This window comes from Vicia villosa, unplaced genomic scaffold (genome assembly GCF_029867415.1).
Source record: "Vicia villosa cultivar HV-30 ecotype Madison, WI unplaced genomic scaffold, Vvil1.0 ctg.003248F_1_1, whole genome shotgun sequence".
NCBI classification, from domain to species: Eukaryota; Viridiplantae; Streptophyta; class Magnoliopsida; order Fabales; family Fabaceae; genus Vicia; species Vicia villosa.
The window spans coordinates 112,034-123,265 of NW_026706149.1; the positions used below are offsets into that span (position 1 = coordinate 112,034).

Consider the following 11,232-nt stretch of genomic DNA (forward strand, 5'->3'; position numbering starts at 1 on the left):
TGAAACAAATTAGGCAAAATACTCTTTTTTTTTCCCGTATGTTAACCTTGGGGTTCATTTTAGTCCTTTAACTTTAAAAAGTTTCATATTGGTCCCTTAACTCTTCAAAAGGTGTCATTTTAGTCCTTTTTGTCATATTAGCGACGGAAAAACTCAAAAATTGGTCGCTAAATTAGTCGCTAATATGACAAAAAGGATTAAAATGACACCATTTAAAGAGTTAAATGACCAATATGGAACTTTTTGAAGTTAAGGGACCAAAATGAACCCAGGGGTTAACATACGGGACCAAAAAGGCTATTTTGCCAACAAATTAATATGGTATTTTTTCATGAAATATAAATGTTGAAAATAATTTTAGTTTTGGGAAAATGTTATCTAGGATTTGACAATTAGCCGTATACATCTTCCAACTTGAGTTGTAGTGTCCAAACAACTTTTCTATTATTAATTTATCCTAATATCATAAATTATTGTCATATAACTTGTCTTCATAAGTTCTCTCAAATAAATAGTATCACAAAATTTATGCTAATAGGTAAATTCTAATGAGTCAATAAAAACAAATATTTAGTCTCACGAATTTTTTAATTTGTTAGTCTATTTAACATTCACTACAACATTTTTATTCTACCGCAACGCCTAATTTTTAGGAGGTAAAAAAATTGTTCTCGTAGAATAGAATAGGCAACAAAGTTTATATTCCGTTGCAATAGTGTATATATATTTTTTAAAATTTTATGCTACGGCTATTAGTTATTCTTGTAGATTAAAGTATTTATTATTAACCATTTTAAGCTGCTCTCATATAATTTATAATTTTTTTCAATAAAATATTTATTATATATATATGATCTTTATTGATGGTTAAAATAATTATTTATTTGAAAATAACGTTTTGCTCCGGAATCGAAGCGAGGTCTCTTGCTAAAAACAATAATACAATACACGTTGAAGAAATTTAGCCGTTCCCGTTTCATCCATGTTTTTTTGATAAAGCCGTTCCCATTACCTGTTAAAAAACCCACTCTCTACTTTTGTAAAAAATCATAGCGCTAAAATCAGAGCGCCAAAATTAGTGTTAAAACAAATTACGCTCATAAGTGAAAAAATTTGAGCGGTAAGTGAAAGTTTTTCCCTCCCAAATTCATCAAATCTTAACCCTAACCCGTTTTTGTTTTCAATTAATCAGATGTTGAATCTTTCTTGTTTTCTCACAAACCATAACCCTAAACGCTCGTGACTCCTTTTTTTTGTTCTTTTGCTCGAAAACGCCTGTGAAAATCCTATTTCCGTTCTTCAGAAGATGAATCTTTAACGATGTCCCGAAACGCTAGCTACTCGTGATTTCGTTCTTTTGCTCTGTAACCAGGTATTTTTAATGGCCCTTATTGCTCTTTGTTGTTGTAATATTTTCTCTTTTTCCTTGTATTTTTTATTTCCTCTTCATGTGCGCAAGCTGTTTGATAAAATGTTTGATTGTTTTAGAGTGATTTTATAGAACCATATGTATTTCTTAACGTTTCACTAGTTTATGGTGTTTATATTAAATAAATATAGGCTTAGATTGTCTAACGTTTTCACTAGTTCATTGTTTTCACTTAGTATCTTTTCATTCATTTATGTGTTGTTGCATTGCTCTGCATATTAACAACTGTAATAAGAGAAGAAGGAATTGTATTTGAATCATTCTTGCTACTCTTTGTTCAAACTGCTTTATACCAACAGCTATGTTAAAGTTTTTGATTCTCTTCATTTTTTTCAAGGGTAAGAGTCTTTTGGCAGATTCTAACACAAAACAACTAGAGTCCATTTCTCTATCTCAAAGGATCGGATATCCGAAGTATCAGCATAAGTTCAGACCTTACTGAAGCTACTACTTTTTCTGCCCAACTGACACTATACCAGGTTTGTATTACCATCTACTTATGAATTTTGTTGGACTGGTTGCCTAGTCTTCCTAAATCTAGTGTAAATGCTAGTTTCTGTTATCTGTTGAATGGTTGAAATTTAAAATTCCTTCCTGCACTGGATGATCATGTTGTGTGTGCTCAATCTGTTTTGGTAAATTAGTTATTTTTTCAATTGAAATGGTGTGTTGTCCTATTGCATATGCCATCAGATTGTATACCTTAGTGTCTATGCCCTGATTGGAAATTGTCATAGATATTCCAAGTGCTCTTGAATTATGTATGCTATATGGTGTGTTGGATCTTCCTGAATTTGATTTGGTCGTGTGTGTATATTTGCTTTTACTTGCTGAATTTGGTTGAAGTTTGATCTCCCTTCTTGCATAACTATCTAAATATTATTGATCTCACTCTATATATTCACCTTAGAACATACATCACTTTTCTGGTTTTTTACACACAAAGCAGTAGCTTGTTTCATGTAACTGTCATAGAACCCTGCAAATTAATAGTGAGACTTTGGTTAAACTTATGCATCATATTTTGACATCTTTACTAAAGCTCAAATAAACAGATCACAAAAACCATGACTTAAATGATACATGTGAACTACTTTTAAAGTTAAGGGATATAGAACACTCGTTAAATAATTATTAACTGCATATTTCTAATAATAGATATTAGAATTAGAATATAGGTATAGTAACCAAAGAGTCTTTGATGATTGGATCTTATAAATAGTGACAAGACGATGATGGTTACATGTTGTATGATGACCCATCTACCATGTTGAGTTACAGCCATATGGATCACCTTTATAAGTACTTACTACCACCATTTATAATACAGATTGATACATCATGCTGAGGCTTTTTTTCCTTATAATAATTCAAGTAGATATGTCTTTATAAGTGAGCATCAATATTAATTATGATCTCATGATTGTAGATTATATCTTTTATTTAGACTCTCCGCTTCATGACTAGCTCCTAATTATTTTATAATTAAAAATTCATTATCATTATATTTAATAAAAGATAAAATAATTACTTTAGTGTGATTTGTAAGAGAAATTAATGAAAAAGAAATAAAAGATAAGATGAGATGAGAGAGATAATAAAATGAAAGAATATTATTTTCAATTGAATATTATAGTTGTGTGAGTGTGACATATATACCAATTGAATTATTTTAATTGCAAGTCTTAGAGTAGATTAGATATTTTGACATATTCTTGAACAATAACCCTAGTTCATTCTATAATTAGTCAACTCAAATATGAGAAATGCTAAGTTTACATCAAGAAGCTACAACCACTGTATTTCTATACGGTTAGACATACTTCTGTTTTTTTTAATAAAGTGATAAAAAGAAGTCTCTAGAAAAAAAAAAGCTTTTTGACATAAGAGCCACATAGCCATTGTGATAGTAGATGCATGCATGCATATGCAAATAAAAACATGTAATAGTTTTTAAACAATTCATTGTTATTTTTCATGTACACGTTTTTTCTCTCACCAACTTTGTGGTTTTTCTTGAATTTGAATATTTTCTGATATTTGTTGAGTATGAGAATAAGTTCTTGCATCTTTGTGTTTTTGTTTATAGTCTTTTATTTATAATTTTTTTATTCATATGGTAGTCTCCTCGTAAACCCGATGGACAAGGAATGGACAAAGTTAAACCCCGCGAGTAAAGAGTATCAAAATGGTCTTGATTTTTTTCTAGATTATGCATACACCAAAGGAAAACCCCGCGGAAAAGAGATTTCGTGTCCTTGTGCTAAATGTTACAATAGCAACTGGTTTACAAGGAATGAAGTACGAAATCATTTAACCACATTTGGATTTCAAAAAGGATATGATGTTTGGGTTCGACATGGTGAGAAGAAACCAAAACCCGGTGATGATAATAGTATGAATCATGAAGAGGATCAAATTGATGATATTGATAGACTGTTGCATGAAAGATTTAGAGATATTGTACCAGAAGACAATGAACTAAATATAGGCCTCAACGAAGATGCATAAAAGTTCTACAATCTAGTTGAAGAAGCCAAACAAGATTTGTATCCGGGTTGCAAAAACTTTTCTAAATTGTCGTTCACCATTCGTCTTTATTTATTGAAATGTCTTTATGGTTGGAGCAACGTATCATTCAATGCTCTCTTAGAGTTGTTGAGAGAAGCTATGCCTTCATTGAACATCCCTGATACGTTCAACAAAACTAAAGGCATGATCAGAGACTTAGGGTTGGATTATAAGAAGATCGATGCTTGCCCTAATGATTGCATGATATATTGGAAAGATCACGAGAATGATACTTCTTGCCATGTTTGCGGTGCTCCACGGTGGAATGAAGATGTAGAAGGAAATGATAAAGTTGAAAAAAATCATAAGTCTCATAAAGTTCCTTCAAAAGTTTTGAGACACTTTCCCTTGATTCCTAGACTTCAACGACTATTTATATGTTCGAAGACGGCTAACTCATTAAGGTGGCATGATGAAGACCGGTCGAAAGATGGGAAGTTGAGGCACCCTGCAGATGGAGAAGCATGGAAAGAATTTGATAAATGTCATTCTGAATTTGCTAATGATCCGCGTAATATAAGACTTGGATTGGCTAGTGACGGATTTAATCCATTTCGAACAATGAATTTGTCTCATAGTACTTGGCCCGTAGTATTAATGCCATACAACTTTCCACCTTGGTGGTGTATGAAGGCTGAATATTCTATGTTGTCTTTATTAATCCCTGGACCATTTTCACAAGGGAATAATATTGATGTGTACCTTCAACCATTGATAGAAGAGTTGAAAGTGTTATGGGATTTGGGTGTAGAAACATATCATGCATCATTAAATCAAACTTTTCAAATGCGGGCAGCTCTCTTGTGGACCATTAGTGACTTTCCTGGGTATGCTATGTTGAGTGGGTGGAGTACAAAAGGGAAACTAGCATGTCCTTGTTGTAATTATAACACTAATTCGATATATTTGAATAAAAGTAAAAAGGTGTGTTATATGGATCATCGTGTTTTTTTGCCTGAGGATCATAAATATAGGTCAAATGCTAGGAATTTCAATGGGCGCACAGAAGATAGACCACCACCAGAGTTGTTAACCGGGGAACAAATCTTGGAGAAACTAAAGGACGTCAATAATGCTTTTGGAAGGTTGCAAAAGAAAAGTAATAATGGTCCATGGAAGAAAAAATCAATATTTTTTGAGTTGCCATATTGGAAGCATAATACTTTACGCCACAACCTTGATGTGATGCACATAGAGAAAAACATATTTGATAGTATAATTGGAACTTTGTTGGATATCCCAGGAAAGACAAAAGATCATAAAAATGCACGTTTAGACTTGAAAGAGATGGGTATTAGAAAGAAACTTCACCCCAAAGAGGTAGATCAAGGCAAAAAGTCAGTGCTTGCAAAAGCATGCTTTTCCATGACTGCAAAGGAGAAAACTACTTTTTGTTCTGTATTGAAAAATGCAAAAATACCGGATGGTTGTGCTTCAAACATTTCAAGGTGTGTTCAACTTGCTGAAAAGAAAGTTAGCGGATACAAAAGCCACGATGCACATTTCATGTTGCATTACTTGCTTCAAGTGGCTGTGAGAAGTACAATGCCAAACCAGGTTGCACACCCAATAATCCGTCTTTGTTCATTTTTTCGTTGTTTATGTCAAAAGGTGATTGAGGTGGAAAATTTGGATATCTTACAATCTAGGATTGCTGAAACTCTTTGCCAATTCGAGACAATTTTCCCCCCGAGTTTCTTTGATATAATGGTTCATTTGCCAATACATCTAGTGAATGAGGTAAGAAGGGGAGGACCTGTTCAATTTCGGTGGATGTACTTTCCAGAAAGATATCTAGGAAAATTAAAGGGATATGTTCGTAATAAAAGTCGTCCCGAGGGTTCTATTGCTGAGGGTTATTTGGTTGAAGAATGCTTGACATTTTGCTCTCGGTATTTGCATAGTGGTGTTTAAACAAGATTCACTAGAATGACAAGGAATAGTGATAGATGTGATCCTCATGAACATGAAAGTTCAAGCTCTTGTCTTAACATTGGTCATCCTATTGGAGGAAAGAGAAAGGGTGAAGCAATTTCATTGGATTGCAAGTCAAGGAGTTTAGCCCATCGTTACATCTTATTCAATCATGAAGATGTCCAAAAATTTATAAGGTAAATGAATATATGTGTATGTTTCAATTGCATAAAAGAGTTGTTTTATAATAACTTTAACAATGTAATTTTAATTGTAGTGAGCATGAAAATGTGAATCCCAATAAGAGAAAGGGGTGGAGCAAAGCAAAGAGTCAAGGGTTAGATTTTGTTGAATGGTTTAAGAAGCGAGCTTTGTTAAGTGATGTATCTGGAAACCTCAGGAAGCTATCTAGAGGACCAAATCAAATTGCCCGAAGTTTTTCTGGATATGTAATTAATGGATATAGGTTTCATACAAAACAACGTGATGCTAGACGTAAAACACAAAACAGTGGTGTGACACTTGCAGCAATAACTGCAAGTTTTTCAAGTACCAAAGATGAAAATCCAATAACACAATCAATAACTTACTATGGATTAATTACCGAAATAATTGAGGTAGACTATTATGGTAACTTGAAGTTTGTGTTATTTAGATGTGATTGGTTTGAAGTTGAAGAGGAAAAATATGGGATGACTTGTGTTTACTTCAACAAAAGATGTTATGTGGATGATCCTTTTGTATTGGCTTCTCAAGTCCACCAAGGATTTTACATTCAAGATCCTTCTGATGCAAATAAACACTATGTTATGAAGTCTATTCCGAGGGATTTTTTTAATATGAATGAACAATCAAATTCAAATCCTCAACAGCTGTATAATTGTGATATGTCAGAACACGCAGTAAATTAAGCTTCAAGCGATGAGATTTGTGAAGTTGATTTTGTTAGGAATGACATTCCTCCAACAATTGTTGATAATTTTATACCTATGCCGGATGTAATAGAATCCGACACGAATCTAATTTATAACAATTTTTATGTATGTTGTGTGAATTTCTAAACAATTTATGTATGTTGTGTTATCATTAAGTTATTGTTGAGTTATCATTGATGTTTTCCAAGGGTACCTGTTTCTTGAGTTCCTTAGCTTTGAGTTTTCTGTGTTTTGGGATTCATAGTAATTACAGTAAGATTCCCTCTCAATTCTTTCAATTGCAACTTTGGCTCAATGCACTTCAGCAAATTACAGTAAGATTATTTCACTCTGCATGTTGTTCTTCAATTCAAATAAAAAATAATGAAAATTTTATTTTATGTTGTTTATGTTGCAGGAAAATGAAAAATAGGAACGATTTTGTGTTTGATATCCAAGCTAAGTCTAGCACAGATTTAGTGCGGAAGATGAAAATCAAGGTTGAAAATGATAATGCTTTGAAAATCAACCCAACAAATCAAGGAAGCAATAATATGAACACTAATGTTGGAAACATTCAAAAATTGGACCATCGGAAGCAATCGAAAGTAGAAGTCTCTAAGAAAATTGTTGAGCCGACTAACTTGTCTGTTCAGAACAATGATAAGAAGCAGTTGGAAGTACAAGCCCCTAAGAAAAATGTCGAGCCGAACAAAGTGTCTCTACAAAAGAGTAACATTAGGAGGCAATTTGAATTAGAAGTCTCTAATAAAGTTGTTGAGTCAAGAAAAGTGTCTATTTAGAATAATAAGAGGCAATTGGAAGTAGAAGCCACTGAGAAAATTTTTGAGCCGAGCAAATTACTTGTTAGCAATAATACTAAGAAAAAATTGAAGTCTACGGTGGATCATCAAGTTAAAGGTTCAATTGGATCAAGAGTCTCAAAGAATATTGGTGAGCAAAGAAAAGAGGTAAGATGGTGTCTGACTTTTAATCTGATCCTCTTATTTTATCTTCGAAATTCATAATTTTGATAATTAAATTATTTTTTCTTGATAAAAGATGAATGCTAATTAATGAGATATATGTAAAGACGAATGCATACCAATGTTGTCATGTCTCTGCTATAATGAAAATCAAGGCTGGAAAATCAAATTATAATTATTTTATGCAAGAAAATCAAGTTCAAGGATCAACGGTAGATCAACAAGCCTTTCAAAAGAAAAAAAACTATTCCAAAGTATTCAGTCATATCACTTACCGAATATCTCGATAAAAATAAAGAACATCATGGAGTAGAGGAATTTGACAATGAAGATGTAGAAGAAAATGAAATGGAAAAACATATGGAGAATGTTAGCAACTATGATGGCGAGGAAGTTGAGGGGACAAATGTAACTAGTGCTGAAGGTAATACCTTAGGTGCTTCATCCTCAGGACAAATAAGAAAGCGAGGAAAGACTTTATGTCGGAAAATTCATGCCCGAGAATTCAAAGATAGACAACAAATATCCTTGAATGAAGAAGGACAACCAATTGGACCAGATGAAAAGACAGTGTCTGAACTTAGTAGTTTTTTGGGGACAATAGGAAGAAGTTCGGATTTATGTCCCCTCACTTTCATTAGTTGGATTGCTTTGGTTAAGTCTTGGGAGGATCACAAGATAGATCCTGTGTGGGATTATGTTAATGTAATTACTTTTTTTATTTGATTGTGTGTTTGTTAGCATACTTTATTGTATATATCTTTCTAAATATATATATTTTTGCAGGAAAAATACAATGTCCCAAAGGAAGGAAGGAAGGCTGTATTTGCTATTATAAATGATGCTTGGAGACGATACAAATGTTCGCTTAAAAGTAAGCATTTTACTAAGTACAAAACCTTGCGTGAGCAGCTAAAAAATCGTTCGCAAGAGGTACCAGAAGAAGACTTTAGAAAGTTATTGGAGTATTGGAGAGATGAAAAGAGTCGAGTAAGATATATTCATATTCATGTTTTACATACATGCTGAATTATGTGTTGAATTAAAGCCACTTATCGGTTCTAACAAAAGTTCCAAATGCATTCTATACTGAATGTGATAAGTAACATTTTTTGTGGGCTTTAGTTATAACATATAACTGATGTGTGACCTTTGAATTTGAATGCTGGAGAAAAGTCCGTTCATGAAAGCTTGATTGAACTTGTACATTTAACTCCTATCCGTTATTAATGAATGTAAATTTCTATATTAATGAATGTAGAAAGTCAGTCATCAAAATGCCCAAAATATAGCTCGACTGAAATGGAGACATCGAATGGGGAATAAAGGCTTTGCTGTTATAAGAGAAAAAATGGTATTATTTTTTAAATTATTCTAAGTGAATATTTTGTGCTACTTTATTAATATTCTCATACTCTTATTTTATTTGGTTTAGCGTGAAAGTAATGAAGATAGAGAACCTCCGACTCAAGCTGAAATGTTCATTGCTACTCGACAAAGTAGGAAAGAAAAGAATTTGGATCAAGAAACTAACCATGCAATTGTAAGTTATTGTTGTGAGTTATTGCTGATCTTGCTAGTTTGAACATTAGGATAGATAAAAAAGATGTGTGCTTTAGTAACAGAACTTGACTTTTGCTAGTTACATGTGGAAAAAAAGTTAATATTATAAATTTATAAACTATTTTAATTTCTTCAAGGATGATGTTGTTATTATATTATCTTATTCTAAGAAAATTATTAATTGCAAGTGGTTGGAGGTTGTTATAAAACATTGTCAAATTCAAAGCAAAGAAAAATATTCGTTTTGTAACTTTTGGTAGATCTTTTGAGGATTTGAATTTTGTTAGTTTCATTTCTATGTATGGTTAAAATTAGATTCACCTCCATGTTTGTGGGATTCAGAGCTGATGTAATTTTCCGTAGGATTCGAAATGAGAGATACACTTGAAAGATATGTTTTACTAGCTTCAACTTTAAATTTACATTGTTGATGTTGTGTTTGCTGGACGTGTCTGACCTATAAGCAAAACCAATGTTAATTTGTTTTGTTTGTTTTTTATATTCTGTTCTTTGCCTTGTATTTACAACTACTATGTTATGTATGCTAGATAAAGCTTCAAGATTTGATTGAAAATCAAGGGCAGTCTTCTTCAGAAGCTTTTCAAAGTGTATTTGGAAAACAAAAACCTGGGAGATTGCGTTGTCATGGGAGAACGACAACACCGACTCTCTTAAAAAGAAATGAAGAAATTGCAAAACTTAAAAGAGATCATGCTGCTGAGGTTAGACATGTGATACAAGAGATGGAGGAGAAACGTCGTCAAGATAAGGAGGAAATAGAAAGAAAAATGCAGCTTCTTCTTAAGACCGTTCTGAATCAAAACACCTCAGATTTGGATATAGAGGCTCTGGCAGCATTGATATCAGCTCCTACAACTGATGCTAATAGTGTCTTACGTTCTTCTGCATCAACACATGCTCCAACTAATGATCAAGTAAGATTGAATTGTTTTACGCGTTACATTCAAATTTTTAAGTCTTCGGATAATAATCTTATATTAATTACATTACTTTTATTTTGCAGATCATGAATGATGATATGAATGAAGATTTTCAATCATTCGGAGATGAAGAAACATAGATGTAGATGTTTAACTTTTCCTAGAGATTCAAGATGTTATTTTGATTAGGAAGATGATTAACATTATAGAGTTTAAGTTTACTTTTGGAGATTCAAGATGTTATTTTGATTACGGATGATGATTAACATTATAGAGTTTAAGTTTAGTTTTGGAGATAAGATGTTATCTTGACTACGAATGATGATTAACATTAAAATTTTTACATTAAAGATGTAATTTTGGTTATGAATCATATGATTGGCGTTATAATTTTTTCAAAATTTAAGATGTTATTAAAATTTGTATCATAATATTATTATATATAAAAAAAGAGAATGATAATTTATATAAAACAAACTGATTTTTAATTTTTTTAAAAAATTTATTCGCTGCAACAGTTAGAAAGTGTTGCTGTAGTATATAGACTGAAAATAAAATATATATAAATATGGTTCTAGCAGAACGGTTTACAATGGGCTACAATTAAAAAGCGTTGCTATATCTAGTAAATGACCGTCCCCTAAATTAAATCAATTGCAACGGTTATTGTTTAAAAACGGAGTGTGGCCGTTGCTGTTTGGCACCGTTCTCTAAGAAACATTAAACAACACTTTTTTTTAAAACGTTGCCGTTGAGTAAATAACCGTTGCGAATGGATAAGGGAACGCCTCAATTTGGAACGGCCCCAAAACCGTTCTCATAGACAACAGCAACGGTTTTTATGTGTTCCCATATAGTCAAAATGTTATAGTGATTAGTTGGACTGCTTGTTTATAAATGTTCAAATGAAGTAG

General features: G+C 32.3%; 1 protein-coding gene across 3 annotated transcripts; it reads left to right on the forward strand.

Annotated features, from left to right (window-relative positions):
- The first annotated feature begins 955 nt into the window (after window positions 1-955).
- LOC131640628 (uncharacterized) lies at window positions 956-10,696 on the forward strand. 3 transcript variants are annotated; one of them, XM_058911009.1, is made up of 9 exons: window positions 960-1,372; window positions 1,767-1,908; window positions 7,247-7,799; window positions 7,891-8,519; window positions 8,601-8,804; window positions 9,076-9,168; window positions 9,250-9,357; window positions 9,926-10,312; window positions 10,402-10,696. In XM_058911009.1, the coding sequence occupies exons 4-9, from the start codon at window positions 8,163-8,165 to the stop codon at window positions 10,456-10,458; spliced, it is 1,206 nt and encodes a 401-aa protein (XP_058766992.1). In that variant the 5' UTR covers window positions 960-1,372; window positions 1,767-1,908; window positions 7,247-7,799; window positions 7,891-8,162; the 3' UTR covers window positions 10,459-10,696. The 3 variants fall into 3 exon arrangements, 2 of the variants coding, with proteins under 2 accessions (XP_058766991.1, XP_058766992.1); XR_009295299.1 differs by lacking the exons at window positions 7,247-7,799; window positions 7,891-8,519; window positions 8,601-8,804; ... (2 more) ...; window positions 9,926-10,312; window positions 10,402-10,696 and adding exons at window positions 3,553-6,111; window positions 6,192-7,232 and having other exon boundaries at window positions 956-1,372; XM_058911008.1 differs by lacking the exons at window positions 7,247-7,799; window positions 7,891-8,519; window positions 8,601-8,804; ... (2 more) ...; window positions 9,926-10,312; window positions 10,402-10,696 and adding an exon at window positions 3,553-7,232 and having other exon boundaries at window positions 956-1,372.
- The last annotated feature ends 536 nt before the right edge of the window (window positions 10,697-11,232 follow it).

Coding starts and splice junctions, on each gene's coding strand:
- LOC131640628 (XM_058911008.1), top strand. CDS start 4,100: ATGCCTTCATTGAACATCCCTGATACGTTCAACAAAACTAAAGGCATG.